The sequence below is a fragment of the Triturus cristatus genome, chromosome 5_1 (assembly GCF_964204655.1).
Source record: "Triturus cristatus chromosome 5_1, aTriCri1.1, whole genome shotgun sequence".
Classification (NCBI taxonomy): domain Eukaryota; kingdom Metazoa; phylum Chordata; class Amphibia; order Caudata; family Salamandridae; genus Triturus; species Triturus cristatus.
Genome location: NC_140587.1, coordinates 262,092,440 through 262,119,509, shown reverse-complemented (window position 1 = coordinate 262,119,509; position 27,070 = coordinate 262,092,440). Strand labels below are relative to the sequence as shown.

General features: G+C 44.2%; 1 protein-coding gene across 1 annotated transcript in view; it reads right to left on the bottom strand.

Annotated features, from left to right (window-relative positions):
* HHLA1 (HHLA1 neighbor of OC90) overlaps positions 1 to 27,070 on the bottom strand; it is a 310,979-nt gene that overhangs the window by 49,040 nt on the left and 234,869 nt on the right. The window contains exon 4 of the mRNA XM_085603780.1: positions 13,644 to 13,724. Within this exon, the coding sequence (XP_085459906.1) occupies positions 13,644 to 13,724 (81 nt within the window). The remainder of the gene's footprint in view (positions 1 to 13,643; positions 13,725 to 27,070) is intronic.

The following is a 27,070-nucleotide window of genomic DNA, read 5'->3' as shown; positions in this document are numbered from 1 at the left end:
TTCACTCTTGCTCTTAGCTTAATAAACGTTCATTTAGAACATTTTGCCTAGCACCAGAATCTTGCTTAAGAATGTGCTGACTTCGAGCTTATGTTTCTTTAGACTCATCACACCATATCTGCTCATCTATATTAGACAATGGACTATGCTGGTACAGTTAGGATTAAGAATGATTTAAATATATTTTCTGTATGCCTCACCAGAACATTATTTCTAGTTTTGTCTCAGCATATTCGACTTGCTTTGTATTCACAATGGACATAGAGCGCTTCTTCTAGCTTCGGTAAGAAGGTTTTCATGAGAACTTTCCTCCATGTTGCAAATGAACGATACATTCTTATACTATACACCAGCATCAATGTTTACCATGGGAATCGAGAAGCATCGGAAGTTGACGACACATTCGGATGAGCGGTTTTCATTGGAAGAGAGCTACTAACAGTTTTTATGTCCGATACATTATTGTGTGATTTTATATTAATGAGTTTTTCAAGTTAGTCAGACTCAGATTTGCACTCTCACTTGACCTTCGCTTGGGACTCATTTTGAGACTCGAGATTTGACCTACTCTTTCTCCCTGTTACTCACAGCTACTGCTAAAGGTGCCTTTATTCTCTGCCTATCTTCTAAACCCTTTCCTAATCAATGCTACTGCAAAAATCTTTCCTCCTTTACTGAAATACTAATGGCTGCTACTGCGACTGGAGGGAACTAGGTTGAGTTTCCAGAATGACTCTTTATGAGAAGTTCTATTTGCTCTTTTCCGAAAAAGGAAATCTACATGGGTTCTATCCTAGGTAGATTAGGCTCTTAGCTAGTTTAATGCCAATTTTCCTTTATGGAATACTTGTATTGATTTATGCCTATCACTAATTAATGTTTTATTATTCAATATTTCTGTAAACTGACTAATCGGAATAAAGATGAGAAAAAAAATATTAATTCTTTAAGTTAAATAAAGGTTATGAAAACTTTACCAACCTCTCATTTTTGACTGAACATTAAAAATCTAACAGTTGATGATGTATGCAAGACTATTTTCGTTCCAGCTCCATTCAATACAGTGGCAATGGTCCATTGACCTAGATGGCAATCATCAGGATTTACAATAGGACGAAATCTGTAAGTTGGGTGTTGAGTCTTAATGACCTCTTGGAAACTATCCTGAAAAAGTTCCCGCAGGCCCTGCCCAGAGAAGTATTACTCTCTCATTTCACCCTATTAAGAATTTGCTACAGCATCCCACCTCATATGAGCTGTTTGCACTGCAATGCATAAAGGACTATTTTACACCTCAAAACTACTCTGAGCCATCACACAATGATGTCTTTTTGTTTGCTTGTTTTATATAGCTCAAACAGGGTCCAATGGCATTAAAGTGCTTTACATAAGCACCAGACTACTTTACATAAGGTCACATTAATTTTTTAGGTAAGAAAAGATTAGGTGCTAGTGGAAATTGGGTTACTGGTTGAGGGGGGTAAACCTTTCTCAAGCAGCAACCACAATTCCATCATGGTGAAATTCAAGCAAACCCTAAATTAACCTGTGCTTAACTCTTTGTTAGCTTGGCTCAAAGCAGTCATGCTTAACTTAGTATCAATGTGTATATTTTTTATGCAGGACTTCAAACAGTGATAAATTGTAAACAAAACACAAGAAGAATCCTTCACCAATTTAGAAAAATAGAGTAAAATGTATTAAATTATTTTAGACAAAAATGACAAAAAAAATCCAATCAGTCGAATTGGAGATACCCAGTTTTAAAGATTTAAGTGAAAAAGTGCTTAGAAGCACCAAGCGGCAACTATGGTTATCTGATTTTCCAGGCCGGGACAAAGTCACAAGTTCAGACCAACCATAGTAGAACACGGCCCATGATGCAGGGACCATGTTAGGTCCACCGAGTACCTTACATCTTGGTTTGCGGAGCGTTGTGAGATCCAGCGTTGAGGATGTGTCATGCAGCGATGGTTCAGAGGAAGCTACGGTGTTGCGATGCAGAGTCTTGTGTCATTGTCGAAGGTGCCATTGACGAGGGGCTCCCGATGCAAAGTCCTGCATTGAGGATGTGACACGCTGCAGCAGTTCTGAGGAAGTTGCAGGGCTGCAATGCAAAGTTCTGTATTGTCATCAACAATGCCGCCGATGAGGGGCTTGTGATGCAAAGGCCTGCATCGAGGATGCATCAAGCCTCAGTGGTTAAGATATGGCTAAGAGGAGATGAATTGTGCTGCATCAGTTCTGCTCACAGGATGTCAGCTCGGCTTGCAAAACACCTGCAGGCCCAATTCCAAGGGCCCAGGACTGGGGTGGCACCACTTGGGGGGTAAGACCCAAACAAGGTAGAGTTCAGGTGCTGGGTTTAAGTGGTTGGACCCTTTTCTGTACTTTATGCTCTAATCAGGAGGTCATCCAACTAGTCCTTGGAGTCACTCTGGTGGTCCTGAGTTCAAGATGCACATCCAGTCCTTCTCACTCAGGTAGCAATGCAGCAGCACAGCAGTACTTCTGAATCTCCTCGCAGGTCCAGAGATTTACTGAATAGTTGGTGCTCAGGGTCCAATATTTATAGATGGTGCCCACTTTGAAGTAGGAGAAGGTTCTGGAGTTTTCCACACCCAGAGGTGTTTGAAATTTCCTTTCTTCCTGCCCTGGTACTAGCTTGTCTGGGTGCACAAAAAACTAGTGTCAACCCATTTGAAAGTGTGCTCCGGGAGAGCCTTTGTGATGAGAGGATGCAACTCAATTGCCAGAGCTGCCAACTTTGGAGCTCGGGATCTGGGTTTGAGTCTCGGAATTGGCTCAACAGCCTGTGATTCTAGGCACATCACTTAATCTCCCTGTGCCTATAAACAGTGCCTGGATAGCCTCACAATTGAAAAACGGTGCTCTAGAAATCCGAGCATTTATTTATTTATGTGCAAGTGTGGCAGGTCACAGCTCCTCCCCATCATCAATCCAGAAAGGGCCCATCCTGCCAGCACCTATTCCCCTTTGTCTCACTTAGTGGGAGCAATACTCAAAGACCGACAGTACGCTACACCTAGCCATGTGACCCAGGATAAAGACTGCAGGAACCAAATAGTTGGGACAAGAAAATGGCAACTTTCTAAAAGTATCATTTTCAGAATTGCAATTTAAATTCTGGCTTGACCATTAAAGATGGTTTTAAATTGCAATTTCACCAAACTTGACATTCCTACCTGCTAATTGAAAGTTATCATTTATTAAAAAATGTAATAAACTAACTCAATGCTATCCTATGGGAGAGGTAGGCCTAGCAATAGTGAAACAACTCCTTTGAAAGTTTTTCTGTACCGGGACAAGTAAAAGTTAAAAATACATGCCCAACCTTTTAAATACACTGCACCCTGTCCTGTGGACTTCTTAGGGCCTACTCTAGTGGTGGGCTATATATATTGAAAAGGAAGGTTTAGGCCTGGCAAAAGTTTTAGTTTGTCAGGTCGAAATGGGAGTTTAAACCTGCAAACCCAAGCTGCAATGGCAGGCCTGAGACAAGTTTAAAAAAGCTACTTAAGTGAGTGGCACAATGAGTGCTGCAGGCCCACTATTAGCATTCAATTTGCAGGTCCTGGGTACTTGTAGTACCACTTTACTAAGCACTCATATGTAAATTAAATGTGCCAATTGGGTGTAAGCCATTTTCACCATGTTTGAAGGCGAGAGCACAAGCACTTTAGCACTGGACAGCAATTCAAAATCCAACAAAAACGGGTTCCGAAAACAGGAGGGTAAAGACAAAAAGTTTGGGGATGACCCTAAAGAGAGGGCCAAGTCCAACAAGTGCCTTCTCCGGAATCACAGGATGGCAAATCGATGCCAGACTGAAACATGGTTCCCCAGTTCCAAAGCCAGCAACGCTCCCATTGTATACACAAACCAATTCTTATTCTTTTGGTTTTCTATTGCAGCAGGCATTTAAATGTTTTAGTTGGCCTCAAAATGCAAGTCAGGCCTATTTGCTTTGCTTGCTTTTTTGTTTCTTTTTTAAGAATGCTGGGCCCAGAAATAGGAGGCTATTGATTACTTTTACAGTCAAAATGTCAAAACATGCTCTTAAAATTCGCAATCTATATTCAGAATTGTGAAAGACCCTTGTCTTGTTTTTAATAACTTGAGCCTTTAAGGATTTAATGCTCCGTTACTGCGCAATTTCAAAAGTACTTATTAGAAGCTTGCTCAGACGAAAATATCGATTGTTGGAAGACTGGCTCTTAGGTAGCTGGAGAATTCCTGACAGGGCTGTCCTTCTGCACACCAAAGCGTCTTTGGCAGGGTCATTCACAGGTCACAAACGACTGTGACAAGCCCTTAGGGCTCGGGAAGAGCCAGCCACATGGCAGACACGCTTCTTGTAGGTCAGAAGGGCAGCGCAAGGATAGCCACCTGCGGGATGCACTTCGGACACGTCAGAGAGCTAAAGTTACTCTTCAAAACGTCCATAGGACTGGAGAAATTATTCACATGCCAGACACAACTCAGTGAGGCAAGTGGAACGGGAAAAGAGCCAGCCACGTGCAAGTTCAGCTCTGACACGAAAGAGGGGCGCGGAAGAGTCAATTACACATTAGTGTCATGTCAGCCAGTCTGGCACTACAGATGTTGAGAGGTGGCATGTCAGATACACCGCAGAAACGGCAGTAGGGCCACTGTAGCGTCGAATTCATGCCACACTCACCTATCAGATAGCGTTGGGGTGGGAGACTGCGAGGCATGCGCCAGGTGCACTTGGAACAGGCCAGTAGGGCTGGGCCACTGCAATCCATGTTTCAGGCACACTTCTATTTAATAATTTAACTTAATCGACGTTTTTGTGAATGTACATCTAGCGCCAATTAATTAGGACAATGATGATTACATGAAACTTAAAATCAGAATGCACAAATGAAATTAGAGCGAGGCCTGAGGCAGAGTTAGTCCGATGGCAGGCCCATTTCTGAAACTTCAGTAGCGGAGAGGCAGAGTTAAATATATGCCAGGTGCCCTGTGGCAGCCGAAAGTACAGTGGAACTATCACACATAGCCGACAGCAGTGCTTAATTTGAGCCAGTGGTTTTCGGTGTTCGGAACTGGCACTTTATTCTAAACACAAGCTGTAATAACAATCCACCACATGGTGGCAGTGTCTACGAATTTTTGAGATGAGCGGACAAACAGGGTTTAATAAGTTAACACACATTATATATGAATAATATCGGCCACCAATGCCATTGTTGTAGCTATAGGTGGCCTGGAGTAGTCTGAATTGTCACACCTGTGTGAGTGCGATGGTCATTAGTTATGTTGAGATTGCCATTGGCAGCACTGGCAGGGGCGTGGGCAAGCTGCAGGGGCCTTCCATAAAGTGCTTACTTTCCTTTTTTATTTTATTTTCAAATTACGCACTGATACCGTCCCCCAAGGACAAGTCCTTCCATGCTGCCCAGTCTTCCCATGCATTGACAGAGAAGATATGTTCATCTTTGCAGAGTGCATTGGCACAGAGGGGCCATTTGTAGAGTGTCATGGTACTGTGGGACAAGTGCTCCTGTGTCAGTGTGTACATATGCAGCCAGAACAAGCACCACAAGAATCCGGGCCTCTCTCTATCCTGCCCTCCACCTGACCACATGTCATAACACCTTTAAAAAAAGTTCCTAACGCTCTTCTCTTCGAAATAACTTGGATTAACTCCTCCGGCTAGTGGAAGATGCACTTCTAATCACCCCTACATGAACTGTTGATAAGCTCCACTTAGAACATCTTCATACCCAATATACTTGTTTTGCCTGCTCTCCATTCCTCCTATGTTGTATCTTTGAGTTATCCTCTGGTTTTGGTTCTGTTGTAAAATGCTCTAATGCTTAATGACCAAGCCCGTGCTCTATAAAATCACAACATTTTAACAATAATAGTAATAACAAGACGTTTCCCTTCCTCCTAATACATAGATAGATAAAAAGACATGCAAGTGCAATGCACTTAAATGACACACCCATATTCATCCATAGACAAACCCAACAAACATACAGAAGCACGTGCACACGTGTGTCGTGAAACTTCACTGTTGATGACATTGTGGTATCTGCCGGGTGTGTGCCTGTATAAGAGTGTATGTGTGGAACACTTGTAATTATGAAGTCTATATTGCGTGTGCAAATTTATGGCCAACTATATTATCTATTTTGTCAGCTGCAAACACTCTAAATCTGAGTTTGCCACTGCACAAATAAATTTTTCAAAGTACAAATCCCATTTTTGCCCTCGGTAAAGTTTAACTGACTCCTAAGATAGGATTGCGACTAGTTACTGTTTTGGTATTTGGAAGGGATATGTTGTGGGCATCCTCCCAAATACCAAAGGGAGGTGAAAAGTGTCAATGGCATTCAACCATAACTCCAGTCGCAAACCATTAAAAATTAACAGACCCCCATGTTGGAATAGAATCCTCTCACTTTGTGAATGTTTAAAAAAACTTTCAGATAAAGTGGACAGTGGCCCACAGGACCACTGCCAACTCAATGAAACTTTTTAAAAGACAGGACACTGTTTTTTTTTTTTTAAATGGAGTCCTTTTTCATAGAGGAAAACCATGATGTATTTAATAAAAACGTATCTCTATTTACACAAAATCATAGACATGTTGGTCTGCTGTCCCTTGCAGGCAGGGCCGGTTTAGGGCAGTGTGACTGGTGCAGATGCACCTGATGCTGACCTTGGGGAAAGCTGTGTTTAGAAATAACATGCGTCTTTGAGCACCTGCCCTAGACTACCTTGCATGTCCAGCAGTTTTCAGGCAACAATAAAAATGTCAAGCTAACACCGGTGATTAATATTCCTGCTAGAGCGAGCAGAGCTTTGTCTAGAGGGAGATTTGACATGCCATTTAGTGTGGAGGGTTAATATGCCTGCTGCAAAGAACGTGTACCATTCAGATGACAGAACTGTATTCAGTGTGGATAGTTCAGTGGGTTACTGCTTTTGTCACAGAAATACTTTTGATACTTTTGTTACAATCCTAATATAACACACTGACCTATGAACTGTCATCAAAGAGCAGCATGCAAACTGCCTGGTATACTTTAGAAATCTTTGTTTTTTCCCCAGTCTTTCACTATCCTAAAGTTTCTGAAAAGGGATTGTGAAAGCAGAAATGTATTCTTAACAGTAAAGCCAACCCCAACCACTGTTGTATATTTTCAATCCTGAGTTTGTGCCTCTCATGACCAAATGCTCTTAAAATATACTGTCTGGCAGTATGGATGGCATGTGATTCCTATATCTTGTTATCCTCATTGTGTTATGTAACATTCCCATAGACTGATTTACACAGGCATGATTCATTGTCTCTGTAAAATGTGTGTGTAATGTAAAGTGCTCTGACAACCTACACTGGTATGAGTAGCTCTTTAAAACAAATGAAATGCCTGTGAGAGAGGAGCAATGGAGAGATGAGGGGCACTGTTGGAGGGTGGTAGTGAGGGATTCCATGGAGAAGGAGGTCATTGGGGGGGGCGCCAAAAAAGACTTGCACTGAGCGCCATCAGCATTAAAGTCGGTCCTGCTTGCAGGCCACCATCCTTGTGACTTGTGTCTAACCGAGTGAGTCTCAATTTATGATCTACCTCTAGAATATTATTGAATTAGATCGGATTGCGAACGACTTTGTTTCCGAATTTTAAAAACTAACCAGATTTTGCTGCCATTTAAATAAGCTGGCCTTCAGTCTTTAATGCTGGCCTATATAGTGCCCATTCTATGTGTGTTGCAGGTGTGCACTGCAGCTTCCTGGTTCAAATTCTATTTTGGTTGCTGAGTTTGAAAAGTTTTCTGGAATCTAATACATTTTTTACTACCAGCATATGCTCTGCATTGCAGTAGACTACAGTGTAGATGAGCCATGAAGCCAAAAATTGGAAAACAAAAAGCAATGAATCCCCCGCACCCACCCTCACAGCAAATAAATCTACAATAAATTGAGTTATTTATGGATTTAGATCATCAGTTTTATGAATAAATACAAAACTGGTAAGAAAGGTAGTGAGGATGTATGCATAGGAGCTTAAGGACACAGGTTAAAAATAAGGGTCCAGATTTACTAAGATTTAGCATCAGGCTTGCATCACTTTTTTGGCACAGCCCCAATGCAAATTCCATTTTGGGATTTACACAGCCATGCAAAATCCTGATTTCCATGGCTTTGTAAAAAAAAAGTAACACAAGGCAGTCCATAGCGCTGCCTTACGCTACCTTGCGTCATAAAGACATTCCATTGGTGGTGCATGGATGCTCCTGTACATTCTGCAGCACACATACAAAGAGGAAATAGCCTCAAAGGATAGTTTCTGGGCCAGAAAGAATCCCTTCCTGGAAATAAGCTAACCTGGCCAGAAGACAGGCAAACTTGCGCCATGACACACGGGTGCCTGTGTTGGTGATAGGCTGCCACAAGAACATCAGAGTTAGGAGAGAACAGAACTGTGCCATATCTTTGAAAATATGGGTCTGCTTTGCTCTCTGCCTTTCACGCAACACAATGCAGCTCAGCAACTTTACTTGCTGCGCTGCATTGCATGAAATTTGAGTAAATATGCCCCATAGAAACATCATAGCCACAAGTGTGATAAAACAGTACAACAATGACCATTTGCCCTGATGGAATTACTACAGTGGCTGTTGAAGTTATTTTTGAAATGTGACTAGCTCTAGAATTAGTTCCTCTATTATTCATAGGAATGTACACACTTTATCCATCAAGTTACGCTAAGGGCCTTATTATGATGCCGGTCGGAATGGCTCCGAACGGCATTCGGTCTGTCCGAATCTGATTCGGAACGCGCGTTTCCGACCATCTCGGAAACACATCCGACCGATTATGATGGTCAGAAACCGGTCGGTTGTTTCGACTCGGTTCCAATCGGTGTTTGGAGAAACCGAGTCAGTCGGAGCCAACTTGTAGGGCTCTGTGGACCGCGTTTCGATGTCGGATTTGGACAGCCTTTCCAAATCGGTCTGCCCGACATGGATTGGCTGTCGGAATCTGACTTTGGGCGCCTGTAGCAGGCCCTCCTTCACCCGGAGTCCTTTGGTTGGGTCCCATGGGGGTACCCATGGGTCCCCTCTTCCAACCATGCACGGTGTGGCAGGCCCCAAGGGGTGCCCACCACAGGGTGCAAGGTTTTCTGCCACCACACCTTTTTCAATAGGAACCTGTGTTGTCAGTCTGAACACAGGCTCCCATTGAAGTCAATGAGAGTCCGACCAAACTGTGTTCGGAAACATCGAAATCGGTTGGTCAGAATCCCCAAATCTGATTCGGTCAGAAACGATTCCGAGACTGACAATGCTTTCTGACCGACATCGTAATTGGCCCCTAAATGAGTAATTTTTACCAGGACATTAGTGCAAAAACAGGTAGAAGTGTTTTTATTTCTGAAAGCTATCATGAGTAGATCGCAAATTCTGCTCTTCAAGTTTTTCACTAGTTGTGACCACCGACATTTGGCTGGCTGTAACAGCACAAGGAGAAAGAAAAAAACATAAAATGCAGTGTGAAAGCTAGTACTAACTATGCACCAAAATCCACGTGTTACCTTGCCTAAAACCTACGGAGAGAGGGTGCTCTTTCAATGCAGTTTTGACCAGGTTCTACATAAATCCATAAGTTTGAGTGGCAGCTTGTATTGAACAAATGGGGTGAGGCAGAGGGGAGGTGAAAGAAAAAAAAACACATATCTCCTCTGCTTGGCCACCGTCACTCAGTCTCTCAAAAGACAAATAGATCTGAGAGGCAACAGAAATAGTTTGGAACAAAAATAACAGCAAAGTTGCCAAACTTAAACAAATGAAATGAGGGGTTGTGTTTGTCAATTATATCCTTTATTTCATATTCCGTGAAGAACTGTGAATACAGCCAACGCGTTTCGCCCGTATCTGGGCTTCTTCAGGGCATCTAAAAAGACAAACTCCTCGGTCTCATGGCTGTTCATAGTGTTTTATCTTTTTAGAGACCATGAAGGATTTCTTCCACACACAGGAGTTCTAAAATTGTAGACGCTGAGAGTCTTCAGTGAGGAGCTGTGCGACTAGGGTTCTCTGCGCACACATTAGTAAGAGAGAGCTGTAATCAGCATCGTTAGATTTGAACCGTGTCCAGTTCCGGCGTCAAAGTAACGTGGGATTCAAATGGGCAGCGTCTGAACCCTGGTCGCACAGCTCCTCACTGTAGACTCTCAGCGTCTACTAAAATGATAATAGCAACGTGTTATTATCATTTTGTTTTTCCTTTTTTCCACTGCTAAAAAGCAGTGGGGCGACGCTCCTCTGCTTTTGTGGAGGACCCGCTGCTGATAAGTTGGCAAATGTAAGAATATATAAAGGTGCCAAATACGAATATCAATTATTGTAATATACTAAACTTACAGACAATGCTATGGGTATTCAGTAAAAATGAGGGGCCCGATTCACAGAACTAACTTAAGACAAAATCCTAAACTTACTACCAGTTTGGTATTCACAGAAGGCACTTACTCATTTTGGTATTCACAGAAGGCACTTACTAATTTCGGTATTCACAGAAGTTAGGAGTCCTAACTTTAGGACTCCTAAATGCCTTCTGTGAATACCGAAAGTCTTAAAGTTAGGATTTTTCTCAGTTTAGGAGTAGTAAAGTTAGGACTCCTAACTTTAGGACTCCTAAATGCCTTCTGTGAATATCGAAAGTATTAAAGTTAGGATTTTTCTCAGTTTAGGATTAGTAAAGTTAGGACTCCTAAATTTAGGACTGCCAGACAAGCGGCGGTCCCAACACTGCATTTAGGATGTGCCCGCCATACTGGCAGGCACATCCAGGGCCTTTAACATTGCAGACGGTGCTGCTTGCTGCAGCACTGTACGCAATGTTAAAATGGCATGCTCTGCATTTCCCTGCACTACGTGGCAGTGCAGGGAAATGCAGGGGGTACCATGTGTACCCCCCCAGTGCAGTAAAACCTCCACCCACATCAAGGGGGGCCCGCTACGGGCCCCCGAATCTCTGTTGCCTGTCTTTTCGCGGTGGGATGACCGCTGAGAAAAGACAGTAAAGGGATATCCTAAGGCACTGCCGTAATGCTGCCCTATCTTTTGGTTCCGCAAGGCGGGCGGAAACGGACCACCTTGCGGAACCGCAGCGGACGGTCTTTGCGTCCGCCACGCTTCCCTGAGGTTTCCCCCCGCCATCATAATCTGGCGGGGGTAAAACTGCTGTCAGATGGCAGAAGGACCACCATTGCCAGCCCGGCAGTGGTCGTCCTTCCGCCATCCTAATGACCCCCTTAATTACGAACCATTACTTCACTTGGTTACACAAAAATTGAAGAACTGGAATACACTTCCGCTAACTATTATCGGTAGGACTAATATAATAAAGATGTCAATTCTACCTAAGTTTCTATATTTGTTCCGAGCTATCCCTATATGTGTCCCCAACTACTATTTTCATGAACTGGAGGGTGGAATCAGTAGCTTTATTTGGGGCTATAAGCGAGCAGGCTCTGCGATACGCTCTCTTAAACTTCCCTATAAGCTGGGCGGATTACAACTCCCTGATTTCAAACTTTATTTTTGGGCAGGATTTACCGGGCGCCTGCAAAGCATACTGACAGATATACAACCATATTTTGGCCTCTCTCTGGCATTGGGTCCAAAAAGCAAAATGTTTTTGTATAGGATTAATGATCCTAACTATTACAAAAGGGCCCGCTTTAAGACCATTAGACCATTAGGTATGGTCCGTATATGGCACGAAATTCTCAATTACTGCTCACTTACTCCTAAAGATCTCACACAGCATGACTATTTTAGATTATGGAATAATCCAATTCTCCCAAGCATATTTCAAGATCTTACTACTTGTAGATGGGCAAGGTGTGGTATTGAACGGCTCGGCCACCTCTACGATGCTAATGGTTTTCGCACCTTTGTATCATTACAATCTACTTTTGATTTCCCACAACAATCTTTTTTAAATATTTGCAAATTAGAGACTATTTCTTAAAATTACAATGAGTGTTGCTCCCTCATTCTCATGAACTATTGACATATTTTTAAAATCTTTTGGTAAAAGCTAGAATAAGCTCAATATACCTTCAACTCTGTAGTTTCAGAGGCGATGACACTTGTCGTCTGGCTTCCAAAGGGAATCAGACGTTAGATACTACTACAGACGCTTCTGAGATAGTCTCTGCTCTAGATTCTTTAGATAGTTCTATTCATTCTATCAGCTTAAAGTTGCAACAATTTAGAACTTTTTGTATGCTCTATTATACCCCTGAAAGGATTAGTAAATGGCAGCAAAAAGTACAGCGGGGGTGGGAGATGGAGCAGATAGATCATGCTGTCCCAAATGCAACCTTATGGCAGTTAATATTCTTCATATGTTCTGCACCTGTCCTATGCTGTCTGATTTTTGGGAAAAAGTCACACAATATATTTCTCAATGCTTGGGTTCAGATTTTTCGCTTACTAACAAAGAGATCATGCTAGGATTTAAGTAGAGTGAGAATCATGCCATGAGAAGCTTTTTATCCATTGCACTAGTTGCTACTCGTCTATGTATAGCCAGAGAATGGATTATGCCTAACCCGCCTATTTTCTTTGAATGGTTGGCTCTCATGAAAGACATATATGAGAGGGAGCGGGCACTGGCCAAAACTAGAGCTATACGCTCAATGAGAATTTTTTACCGCATATGGAAATTTCTTTTGTGATTTGTGTGATCCCCTAGACATACATAGTTACTTTAATTTTTTTCCCCTAGTTTGATATGATTATTTGATATATGCATACAACTATTTGTTATGGCTTACGCATTTGGTGTTTTTGTACCCTCTGTATTGAAAACAATAAAAAATATAAAAATAAAATAAAATAAATAATTGGTTTAAAGTAAATATATGTATTAAGTATTAGATATGTGTGTTTAACTTTTTAAAATTAAGTTCATTTGTTATATTTGTTGAAATGTACATTAAATTGAATGTTTTTGAAATACATTTTAATATTTAATATATTTAATATTTATTATGTTATTTCATATATATAAAAAACCAATATTTGTTACAACTATATTTATGACAACAATATTTTCCCCCCAATATTTTTGTACTTACCATTATAAATATAGGATGTTGATATTTTTTATATCGATATTTATAACTCAATATTTTGGTATGGGTATATTCCATTATAAATATAGGTGTCGATATTCTGTCAGTGAACCCAATCCTATGGTTAAATTGCACTTTATATTTAAAAAAAACATTTTCATGATGCAGGTCCAATCCTGGACCTACAATGTTCTCAGAAAGGTGGGGCATGTAAATTAAATCCTTTTAGCTGGTATAGATTGACACATTTTAGGAATTCACAAATGTATTTAAGAGAATACTTCTTGAAATTGCCAAGTATCACAGGTTTCCTGGAGAACCCTCTGAGAACACTTTTGAGAGTTTTGTGAATTCCAAATTACGTCTAATCACAGATAGTTTCACATTTGCAAATGTACATAGTGAACTAGGTAATTTTCTTGTTTTTGACAATGTGCAACATTTAAATGCAAAACATGTCTTCTAACACATCAGCTGGAAAGCATTTATTACCTTTAAGAGCTGTATTAAACATTCCATTTACTAAATCAGTGAGGTTAAAGGCAGAAAGGTCAACGGAAGCAGCAGGCAGCTCTGAAAAGAAAAAGAACAAATTTAAATTCATGCAACTGCGAGAGACGCCGAGTGTATACAGACAGATAATGCTTTTGATTCAAGAACAAAGCGAATGATAATATTGGAATAGTAGGCATACACTTAATGCTGCACATTATTGCTAACTGCATCTCCTGAGGCTATCATAAAAACGTATTTGTCCTGGGTACAGGAGATAGCAGGTCCAGTCATTCAGAACTCCTTTCAGGTCACAGATAGTAGGTCGAGCCCTTTTATGATATTCCGGAGGTCCAGAAAGTGTTTTGATGTCTGTGCTTGGTGGTCCCACATTTATCCCTAACCAATAGGGTAAAAGTTCCCGGGACAAACCAACTTTATTGCAAACAGGCCCAAAATGCCACCTGTCAGGGCATTTTCAAGATGGAGGACATCTGGGGGTGTGGGACTGTTATAGAAAAATCACCCATGTCCTCCTACACTAAAATCTAGCTTGAAGTAGACACTGTAGCCACAAAAAACCCAGAGACAGATGTCTGTAACGACAACATCAGTACCTTTCAGTACCCAGGCAGGGGATGACCCAAGAATTGCCTTGTCATCCCGTATCTCCCTTCTAAGTGTATCCCAAGTATTACATTTAGCTCAACAGACCTGTCAAGCAGAAATTGACGGTGTGGTGCCACATTATACCCAGCCACCTCTCTGAATATTCTTTGGAGTTCAGAGGAGTCACCGCTGCCCATACAGGTCAGCCTATTGTTTGCTCCTGGGAGGCATTTGACACCTATTTAACACCTATTTTCAGGCTAAGTACAGGCTGCTGATGAGTTAATACCAATTAACATCCAAGAACTTCAGGCAGTGAAAAGATAGCTTTCTAAAAGTTACTTTTCCTTAATATTTATTTAAAGCCTGTGTTCACCATTAAACCTGAGTAATGGCTTAGTCATTTGTGAGCTCATCAGAGTGGGTCGGAAACGAATCCGAACGGCAAATTCCAATGTGGGCAGGAGGGCTCCGACCGACCGACTGTCAGAGCCCTTGACCGACGGTCAGAGTTCTTTCAGCCTGACTCGGAATCAGCCCCTTAGTCTCTTTTTTGTAGTAGAGGATCCTCCAGCAGAAGAAGGTTGTAGGCTAGTTCCAAGGGGCCAGACACTTTCTCACTGAGGGTCCACTGTAATGGAATTGCTGCTGCACAGACGCTCCAAGCAGCAGAAACCTGATTCCTTAGCCCAATGAAGTTGTGCCTTCTGCAGATTAGCATGGGCCAGTGGTGCCAGCCCTCCGGAGGCCTGGAAGTCTAAAACGCTTTTATGTCCCAGCTTTTCCGGGGTATTAGGTGAAGTCCAGTTAGACACAGCCAAGGGTCCCAGGACCTCGGGAACTCATGGGGTCAAGACTCACTCCAGCAGAAGCCACCAGCAGACTGCAATCCAGCTCCAGTCAAAACTGACCAGGTGGAAAGTTCAGGAAAGGGACTCTTGCAGCTTATTGGGTCTCTATAGACACACGGAGGTCACTCAACTGACCCTTGGAGTCCACGTCTTGTCCTGCGTACAGTAGGTGCAGGTCTATCTTCAAGGTCTCTTCACATGTCTCCAACTGTAGGTGCAGTCCTTTTTCTGTTCCTTCACTGGGCCAGAATGTGTTCTGAGGAGGCACTTGGCGCCACATTTATGCATGGCACCAGCTAGTAGTTGGGGTGATTTCTGGTTCCTCCCTGACCATTGAGGTAAAAGTTCCCAGCTGCAACCCTCCCCACTTGTGCAACAGTTCTTTTTTGCCCTGCTGCAAACAACCCCACAGTGCTCCTCACTCTCAAAATCCAAGATAGGAAATCTCTTCTGCCCTTGTGCAGAGATCGTGTGCCCACCTAGAAATGTGGCCAGAGTAATGAGAAACCCCTAACGTGTGACTGCCTAAAACTGGTTCTGCTGGTAGCTGTCCTGCCACTGGGTTTAGTGGCTGCCTGACTAAAGGTGCAAAGACTGGTCATCAACAGACGTCACCTGATATTAACTCCTCACATGGCAGGACCACTTGAAGGTAATTTAGCTCATGGACCCACCCCAACTGGTGTCCCTGTCAGGAGAAAGAAACACCTCCCCACTTCCAAACCATCGCCCCTGCTCTTTAAGCAGTTTTCACACTGTATTAAGATCAAGCACTTGCTGGATGGTTGCTGGAGAGCTAATGCCAATTAACCTCCAGGAGCTTAAGGCAGGGAAATATAGCTTTCTAACAGTTACATTTCCTAAATATTTGTTAAAAAGTTGACTTCACCATTGAAGTGTATTTTTTATAAATATTAAAAAGAGTTACAAACTTGAGATAAGCAGGATTAATATTTAAATATGTACTCTAGTTTTTTCATAGGACAGCCTGGGCCTTCCACAGTGAAAATAGCTTTTAGGGGGGTTGTCACTTCAGGGACACGGTGACATTGAATATCTTCATCTCCCATTTTTAAGTACAATGCATCATACCTTGTGGGCTACAAGCCTGCATAGGGGTGACATTAATATTTAAAATGAAGGTTTTTCCTGTCAAAAGGATTTGGTTGACAGTTTGGGCTGAAGATTTAAACAGTCAGGCTAAAGTGCTATGCCTAAAGCCATGTTTTCCTTGTCAAACTAGTGGATAGCACAACACGTGCTGCAGGACATAGGTGATGTTTAACTTTCTATGCCATAGGTATATTTTCTACATACACTATGGCCTTATCAGAAAGTTAATTAAGCTAATTAGGCATTAGTTATGTCCCCATGTTTTAGGGGTCAGATCACATGCACTTGGGCTTGAACAGCAGTGACCTAGAGCACAAGGTAAAACAACTAGCAGCACCAGTCTAACAATATGGGAGTGACCATGAAAAGAGTGACCTATTGCATCCAATGTGCACATAATGTAATTTTAGGTCTGTCCCTTGCTCCTGGTTTAATTGCCGTCACACCTTTTCTTGTGTTTGACTTGTCCAAAGAAGAATTTAGCCTCACTGTGTTTTGAATGGATGATTTGCATCCTTTAATGCTGACATCGGAAGATTGCATTACCAGAAGGCAACCGTTTCATGAATAGATTTTAAATAATTCCTAAATGGCTACCTGTTGATGGGCAAATGTGTAAATGCATGCAGAGAGACCATCTAGGAATATGATTTCTTAAAGCCATCTAAGATGGTTGCTGTGTATGTACACAAATGGGTAGACATCTGTTAGACTTGGGGGTCCCTAGTTGGCACAGGTATGCACTCTAGTCAGGGTATGGGGGTACACTCCTAAAATAACCCCTGCTCACCCCCTTGGTAGCTTGGCACGAGCAGACAGGCTTATCTCAGAGGCAGTGTGTAAAGCATTTGTGAACACATACAGTAATCAAGTGACACCACACAGGCTTTATATCAAAAATAAGTATTCTTTATATAGATTTACCACAAGACCATTAAACGGCAAAAACACACAATACTGTTACTTTAGATGGTAGAATTTGACTTAGTTCTCTTAAGTTCTTAGATGCAACACTTTAAGTCAATGTACCTTTTAGATGCGACACGCAGGGCAACAAAAGTGTTGCAACGATGTTGATGCAATGAAGTTTTTGGTGCAAAGAAATAAAGACGTGAAGATCTTCCAGATGTGGCACGCTTCTCCGATGTTACGTGAAGACTCGACTCGATGCTTCAGCTGCAGCGGCGATGCACTTTACGCGATGCGACGACAGCGGCCTTGGCAGCGAAACTCTTCTCCGACGTTGCGAGACGCTTCCGCTCGATGCGATGTTGCAGCGGCGACACCCCTTTATGCGATGTGACGACAACAGCTCCGACGGCGGCATGCTTCTCCGTGGATGCGAGGCACTTTTCTTGATGCGGAGCAATGCGACAACTACGATGGATGCGTTGGCAACACGCTTCTTCCTTGATGCAAGACTCTTCTCTTGATGTGGTGCAATGCGCCAGCTACGATGGCTGTGATGGCGACACACTTCTTCGGCGTTGCGAGACACTTCCTGGATGATGCGAAACGCTTCCGCTCGATGCGATGCTGCAGCGGTGACACACTTTACGAGATGCGATGACAACAGCTCTTGAGTCACGCTTCCAGCTCCTTGCGACACGCAGTCCCTCAGAAGGCCCAACAACAGCAGCAGGCACTTCCAAAGAACTCTGGGGAGCTGGGGGGTGAAGTCTGTTGTTCCTGAGACTTCAGCAGGAGGCAAGCTCTTTTCCAAGCTCTTGGTGATCCTTCACAAGTTGAGCAAAAGTACACACAAAGTTCCTTTCTCCTCTCTTTGGCAGTAATGCAACCACTGCAGGCCAATCCCCCAGGTTCAGGGATAGTTTCCTCCTCAGCTTCTTCTGGTTCCTCCCTCAGCAGAGGTTCTTCTTGTTTTCCCAAAGTGATCTAAATTCTTGGGATCAGGGTCCCAATACTTATACCCCAACATCTTTTGTCCTCTGAGTTCAGAGGGGCCTTTGCCCAGTCCAAACCAGTTCCTGAGCACTCTGGCTACCAGACTTCTCCTTTCCTTTCACAGTGTAGGGCAGAAACATCAGCCGCCCCACAGGAGGTGGAGCCAGCATTGTGGAGGGAAAGCACAGCCCTGGAGCACTTTGTTGACATGATTCCTTCTCTCCTTTCACAGTGCAGGTCAGAGACATCAGACGCACCACAGGGGGTGGAGCCAGCACTGTGCGGGGAGGCACTGTCCTATTCAGGTCCCAGGCGAAACTCCTCCCTCCCATCTAGATGCAGATCTCTCTATTCACCACTGGGCAGACTCACCCTGTCTCCTGGAATCCCCCAGCCCTGTCACTCAAACTCCAGACAAGGAATACACAACCCAGCAGAGGCAGGTTTGAATGGTTAGACAAGAAAATGCCTACTTTCTAAAAGTGGTATTTTCAAACACAGAAGGTTAAAACCAACTTCACTAAAAGATGTATTTTATCATTCTGAGTTCAGGCATACTAAATTCGAATTTCTACCATGTTCCCTGAGTCAGTTAGGATTATAAGATGTAATAACCAAACTGCCCATTCTGGCCTATGGAGAACAGGTAGCCTTGCAATAGTGAAAAACGAAAATGGCTGTAATTCACTATTAGAACATGCCACACACACCAGGGCATGTTCTACCTTAACCTTACAATGCACCCTGCCCTTGGGCCTACCAGAGAGGTGTTGGATATGAAGAAAAGGGAAGGTTTAGGGACTGGCAAGTGGGTACACTTGCCCAGTCAGCATGTCAGTACCAGACTGCACGCAGGCTCTGCAATGGCAGACTTTAGACACATGTTTACAGGCTGCTTCTGTAGGTGGCACAACCAGTGCTGCAAGCCCACCAGCAGCCTTTGGATTTAAAAGCCCTGGGCACTCCTGGTTCACTGTACTAGGGTCTGACAGGTAAACTAAATCAACCAATCATGGAATCACAAATCATACATTAATGTACATTGGGGAGAGCATATGCACTTTAGCACTGATCAGCAGTGGTAAAGTGCCCAGAGTCATAAAACAGCCAACAACAGGTCAGAAAAAATATAGGAGGAAGGCAAAAAGTCCAGGGATGACCCTGCAAAAAGGGCCAAGTCCAACAACATCTTACACTGTTTTTTGCCAAAAACAAAGGCAAAACCAAAGCAAGTATGTCTGTGTCCTTGAGTAACAGGTGAGACCTATTGGACTAATCTATTTTGCTAGTGCTTATTTAGGCTGTGAGTGAACAAATACATTTACAGTGAGCAGCTTATAAGTGTGGTCAAGTAATGAGCAATGTTGGTCAGCAAGGTTTAAGTGAAATAAATTGGGATAGGCTCATCATCACAAGAGTAGATTTTTTTATCATTTTTTCCTAGAGTGTTAACTCAGATGGGTTCAAAGACGTACCATTCAATTATACATTTCTCATGTGTTAGACATGGTATCCATGGTGTGGTATTCCCACAGACCTTTTGCCTTCACGTATCCTGTTGTGCTGAATTTGTTTCTGTTGATCGTAGGAGTAGGATTGTGAGCACTTTGCCACTGCTAACCAGTGCTAAAGTGCTTCTGCTCTCTCCTTCAAACATGGCAAAATTGCCCCTCACCTAATTGCCACATTTAATTTACTTGCGAGCCCCTAGTAAATTGTACTACATGTACCTAGGGCCTGTAAAATAAATGCTATTAAGGGTGTTGCAGCACTCATTGTTCCACCCACTAAAGTAGCATTTTAAAGCATTTCTCAGGCCTGACACCCCAGCCTTAACTGCAGCTTTAAACTGATGTTTCAACCTGGCGAAATAAACATTTTGCTAAGCCTAAACCTTCAATTTGAATACATATGTTACCCCTAAGGTAGGCTCTAAAGGCTCAAAGGTCAGGGGGGCAGATTTACAAGCCCCATGTGCCACATTTACACCGCCGTTGCATCACTTCTATGACGCAGCGGCGGCGTAAACCATGTGCCACGTTGCGCCTTATTTACAACGTGAGGCATCTAGGGAGATGCATCACGTTGTAAAGCCCTGCGCCACATGAAACTTGTGTTAGGTTTCATGTGGGTGTTCCGGCACAGGGTGGGTGTTCCGTCGCAGGAACGCCTTGTAAAAGTGACGCAGTGAAATCTACAAGATATCACTGAGTCACTTTTACGTCCATGCTACGTCAAAATGCTGCGCCTGCTTGAAGCAGGCATAAGGAGTGACGCAGCATGTTAGGCATAGGGCAACCCTGAGCATTGCTGGAGCTGCGTTGCGCTTGCGACACAACTCCAGCAATGCGCTGCCCTTACGCCACAGGATGCGACACACATCGCCCTATCCTTGCGCCACGGTGCGCAGCTTTGTAAATGCGACGCATTTGTGGTGGCGCAGGGAGGGAATTGCGTGTCACATCTTTTCTGGCGCATCCCTGCTGATTTGCAGAGATGTGCCAGAACTCGTAAATCTGCCCGAGGGTGCATTGCATTTAAAGAATAGAACATGTGTGTGCTCAAGTTCTACATGTCCCTGCAGTGAAAAATTTCTAAAGTTGTTTTTCACAATTGTAAAGCATATCTCGCCCTTTCACTAACCCAGGGTTACATTATTACGTGTAATAAGTGGCAACCTTAGAGTAGGAGCAGAGAGAGTTGTGCTGTGTGCATTATAAATTATTGTGTAAAATAAAACCCTCTTTAACAGTGAAGTCCGATTTTAAGTTGCAATTCTGAAAATGCAACTTTTAGAAAGCTGGTGTTTTCTTGTGCCAACCATTTATGCCTTCTGCCAGTGTCCTGGGTCACATGACTGTGAATAGCTCTGCTGCTGTGGTTTGTGTATTGCTTCCAGATAGTAGCAAAAAGGGGTTAGTTGCTGACTTGATGAGTCATCCTGGCAGAATGGATGAATGGGAGGGAATGTACCCAGCTCCACTTACACTTTAAACGGCATTGTCTACTGCACACACAACCTGACACCAGGCCTGCCTGAATTTTGTCAATCTCAGACAATTTGAAGCCTTGACAGGGGAAGAGGAAGAACTTTCCAGACCCAGCTGTGGGGGTAGGGCAGGGACTCCCCACACACAAAGGGTGGCACCATGTATAAATATTGGATCCTCTGAACCACTCACAGAGCACTCCCGGACCTGTGGAAGTTACAGAAGAAGGACTGCCCTGCTGCTTGGAGTACCACTGTGCTGTCTGAAAAGAAAGACTGGACCTGTTTGCCTTCATCCCAGGCTCGCCAGAGTGACTCAAAGGGTCTTTTGACTGGTCTCCTGTGTGAAATCAACCTTAAATGCATTCTGTAAGTCTTGTCCTATCTGCAAGGCCAGTGGAAATGGGAAGTCAGAGGGAAAGTGGAAGGCTCTCCTGCTCTCCCTACCTCTTGTAGGCACACCCTTTGAGAGGGTCGGCATCAACATTGCTGGGCCCCTGGGCCTCAAGATTCGCCTAGGCAACATGTTTATCCTGGTCTTGGTGGACAATGTTACTCGGTACCCAAAATCTATTCCCCATGATTATCCCTTCAGTGGCCAGAAAACTGATGGGGACCTTTACCTAGGTGGGTTTTTCCCAAAGTAGCGGTGTCCTACTGAGGTACCAACTTTATGTAAGCGGACATGAAGTCAATGTGGGGTAAGTGTGGAGTAACCTAAAGGTTCTCCACACTGTACTGTCTCCGGACCAAAGGGCTTGTTGAGAGACTCAAGAAGACCTTTAGAGGCATTTTCATGGGCCTGTCAGAGACCTTGAGGTGTATTGTATAATTGTATTGTATAAACTTTTATATAGCGCAGCTATCACCCATCGGGTATCCTGGCGCTTAGAGACCATGATGACATGCAGCAAAACAGAACGACTGGGCCACTGAACAGGAATGTTGCTACCTATTCCTGGCACATAGCCAGGTCTTAAGGTTCCTCCTAAATTCCAGCAAAGAATCAGCTTGTCTAAGGTTTTGGGGGATCTTGTTCCAGAGACGAGCTGCTGATGTACCAAAAGCCCTACCTCCCAGATTTGCAAGTTTCACTCTAGCAATAGACACCAGACTTTGGCTGGTGGACCGGAGGAGTCTTTTGGGCTCATACCAGGAGAATCGCTCTTGTATAGGTAGCAGGCCTATATTGTGTAGTGCTTTATAGACCATACACAGAGATTTAAAGCTAACTCTGTCTTTAATAGACAGCCAATGTAAGTCCCTCACAGCCAGCGTCGCGGAGGAGCTGCGCTGTCTCTTAAGAGCCAGTTTAGCTGCCATAGACTGGACTCTTTGCAACCCCTGCAAAATGTATTGGGGGCACCCAAATACAGGGAGTTTCAATAGTCCAGTCTGCCCAGAATTATGCTTCGGACCACTAAGGGTCTCACCTCGCTTGGTAATAGAGGAAGGATTTGGCGAAGAGCTCTCAGCAAGGCAAAACAGGTGCCAATTGTTTTGTTGGCCTGGGTTTGCATCTGAAGATCCTCATCCACCATGACCCCCAAGTTGCGAACCGTTTTTGCTGCCACTATGGGGGCATCCTCTGGCCTAAACCTGAATTCGCCCATTAGATGTTTAGACATTTTCGCTGCAGAACAGTACAACAGCTCTGTTTTCCCAGCGTTGAGCTGTAGGGAGTTGGCCCTCAGCCAGTCTGAAACCCGACCCATGCATGCCTGAAAGGAACTCATAGACAATGCATGCTTTCTTTCGATGGATAACAGTTGGATATCATCGGCATAGTTAACCACATCGATCCCAAAAGATTTTATAATAGGGATCAGGGGGCTTAAGTAGACATTAAAAAGAATCAGGCTGATTGCCGAGCCCTCGGGTACTCCAAAGCAGACTGGGGACCAGGGGGAAACAAATGGCGTTATAGTAACCGCCTGCTGTCGATCTGACAGATAGGATTGCAGCCATTTCAGGGCGCATCCCTTCACTCCCAGTGTTCCCAATCTTGCAACCAATACCGCATGGCTAACCGTGTCGAATGCGGCCGACATATCCAGTAACACCAACACTGAAGAATTCCCACTGTCGGCACGCATTCGAAGTTTGTCCAACACTGTTGTCAAGGCGGTTTCTGTCCTGTGCCCCGGCCGAAATCCAAACTGGTGCCTGTCCAAAAGATGGTTTTCTTCCAGATAACATGACAGAGACTTACTAACCATCTTTTCCAGAATCTTAATAGGAAATGGCAAGAGAGATATGGGGCAAAAGTTAGCTGGGATTGTTGGATCTAAGGATGGCTTCTTCAGCAAAGGGGTAACTATCGCCTGCTTCCAGCATTCTGGCACCACTCCTTCATTCAGGGATTGGCAACATATTTGCCGCAAACCCGGAAATAAGTCAGGACCATACTCCTTCCAGATCTTATGAGGGAGAGGATCAAGGGGCGATCCGGATGATATCTCCCGGGCTATGCTATTAAAAAGATCCTCAGTGAGGGGTTGAAAGTATTCCAGAGATGTATCGGTTCTAACTTCCTAATTGGTCAGCAATGTTCCAGTGGAACCCTGGTCAAACCCTCCCACAATTTTCGCGACCTTGTCAACGAAGAAAGTGGCAACTTCGTCGCAAAGATTTTGTGATGCCTGTATTCTATTAGCCATGCACCCAGGATTACTAAGGTCCTTCACGATATTAAAGAGGGCCTTTGAGCCATTGGGCGCCTGTAAGATGGAGCTAGCATAAAATTGTGACTTAGCCCCCCTGATGGCCTGCTTGTATTGAGCTTGTACTGATTTTGAAGCTTTTTTATCTGTCTCTGAGTACGACCTGCGCCACCTTCTCTCGGCCTGCCGGCGAGCCGAGCGTAGCAATCTCAACTCCTCGCTAAACCATGGGGCAGAGGGTGTTCTCCTAATCTTAAGCCTTTTTCTAGGGATACATCCATCAAGAGTATTGTTGACGAAATTGCTATATCTGTTGTAATTCTCCTTTACTGACACATCCAGATTAAACAGAGTCTGTTTAGGAAAGAGAGGGACTGGGCCCTCTTTTGACAGTTTCGCCCAGTCTCTTCCCCACCGAAAGGTAGTTTGCTCTTTCCCAACCAGTGTAACTCTAGGTATAGTTATCCTAAAGTGTATCAGAAAATGATCCGTCCAGCTTAGCGGTGATATATTAAGCACCTCTAACTCAGATTGTTTAGCAAAGACTAGATAGAGCATATGCCCTCCCTGGTGGGTTGGCTCTTGGATATGCTGGTGTAGACCACAATTCTCACAGGTTTGGCTCAGGGCTTGTAGATGGTTCCCCAGGCTCCCAGTATCCCAGAGATTGAAATCTCTTAAAAGTAGCAGTCTGGAGTGTGTCAGTGCTAAGGCAACAATGGTATCAAGTAAAGCCTGATGTTGGTGGTCTAAATCCGGGGGTCTGTAACATACCAGGCCTGTCAGCACTCTCCCTTTAGGCTCCTGCAAAGTAAAGCCCAAAAGTTCATACCCAGCTATCTCATTTATCTGCAATGGGGCACAGTCCCATTTCTCTTTAAAAATTATCCCTACCCCTCCTCCTCTCCCCGTTAAACGGGGTTTGTGAAGGATTTTGTAGCCTGTTAAACACGCAACCCCAATCTCCACTAAGGAGTCTGGGTTTATCCAATTTTCTGTAATAAATAGAAAATCTAAATCCAGATCTTCTAGCAGGTTAGAAGTTTCCTGGTAATGCTTTATCAGGGACCTGCTGTTGATCAGGCCACATGTCAGGGCACTCTGGTGTTCCCCTCGTCCCCCCTTACCGATGTTAAGCAAAGAGTCCCTGGAGTAGCAGATCCTGCCTGTGCTAGTTTGGGCAGTGTTGCTAGCGCTAGGCGCGACTGGTGCGCGGACGGGCGCAGACGGGCTTGCCTCTGGCGCGCCTCCGGAGTGCCATCAGAGCGCGCGCGTACTGCGCACGCGCATTTCCCCCTCTTAAGTAAAGCCAGGCACTAGAGCGCTAACCAAAATGGTGCTCGGTGGGTGACACTGGCCTGATGGAGCTTCGTGATCGTCTGACCTAAAGCGATGTGGTATTTAATCTTTTTAAAGTGCAAGTAAGTAGACAATTTGGTGATCTTAAAATACTTTTCACAACACTCAAACAATTTAAAAAAAAGCAAAATGCCAACAATATTGAGGCCAAGCGCCGCGCTTGTACCTACCCTTGCGTCTGCGAAGGGCGCGGTGCAGCGGTGCGTCCGAGCCAAGTGCAGTTCCCAATCAAGGAACAATACGTTCTTTGACCTGTGTTTAACTCGCTAGGTGTCACTTTCAATAGCCAGGCGCGTTTGCATTCCCCCCTCTTAAGTAGAGCCAGCCACTAGAGCGCTAACCAAAATGACGCTCAGTGGGTGTCACTGGCCTGATGGAGCTTCGTGATCGTCTCGCCTTAAGCGATGTGGTATTCAATCTTTTTATAGTGCAAGTAAGTGGACAGTTTGGTAATTTTAAAATACTTTTCACAATACTCAAACAATTAAAACCAAGCAAAATGCCAGCAATATTGAGGCCAAGCGCCGCGCTTGTACCTAGGTGGAAATGGGACCCCTTCTTTCAATACCTATTGTTTGCTTATAGGGGGGTACAACAGAAGAGAGTAGGTTTCCATCCCTTTGAACTTCTGTATGACCACCCTGTCAGAGGAACTCTCAGCCTTGTGAACAAGGGGTGGGAGTAAGCTACCAAGAAACCCCCAGGATGTAGTAAGCTGCATGTTGGCTTTCAGAGGCCACTCTGGTTCAGTTTCAGCCTAGTCAGAAAATGTAGGTGCTGGAGCCAGTGGAAATCCGGCCTTGCAGGACTAGTGGACCAGGCCCTATGAGGCGAAAGACTCCTAGGAACTCCTAAAGTGAACTCCATGTGAGTTGCATAAAGCCACACTTCAAGAGATCTGAGGTAACGATGCTACTGGTGATGGATAATGGGGTGGAAAAGGAGAGCAAGCCTCTCCCCAACCTCCTATATTCCAAGGAGCAGGATGGGTCAATGGAAGGAGCTGTCCTTTCCCCTACCCTGACCCCTGAGCAACAGAAGGACTGTCCCTACTTGCTGGGGAGGCTTACATCACTATTCTCCCTTACCCCAGGGCTCACCACATGGTGCATCCATGATATTGACTCTGGAATCAGCATGTCTTTCAAAAACAAAATGTACAGGCTACCAGATAAATTGAGAACCAGCTTTAAGGAAAATGTCTTTAATTAAGGAAGAAGTCTTTAGGATGCTGGAGTTAGGAGTGATTGAGCACTCTAACAGTCCTTCGTCCAGTCCAGTGGTTCTGGTACACAGGGCTGGCCCACTGGGTGCCACCCCAGAACTCCCGTTCTGATGAGCTTATCAACTGGTTAGGATGTGGCACGATCCTTAGTACTTTTGACTTGACATCAATTTACTGGCAGATTGCCTTAACCAAGGGAGCTAAGCAGGGGTCTACAGTATTCACCCCAGAGGGCCACTACCAAATTTTAGTGATGATCTTTGAGTTAAAGAATGCTGTTGCCACCTTCCAGACACTGGTCAACTGCGTCCTGGCTGGAATGGAGGATTTCAGTGCCGCCTATCTACATGGAATTGGAAGCTTCAGCTCCAGTTAGTGAGACCACCTTGTTCCCCCTCCAGGACTTATTTCAGCTCTGCAGAAGGCAGGCCTGACTAGCAAGGCCTGTAAGTGCCAGATAGGGTAGAGATATGTGGTCTACTTGGGCCACCAGGTCAGTGGGGGCAAGGTGTAGTCTCTACAGGCTAAACTTCAGACTATCTTGCCTTGGCAACCCCCCAAGACCCAGATTGAGGTAAGAGCATTCTTAGGCCTCATATGGAACTACAGGACATTTGTCAGGGTCTAGGGCACTATGGTTGTCTCCTTGATAGAGTGCACTTCTAAGAAGTAGCCCAGGCAGGTTATCTAGACGGAGGCATGTCAGCATACTT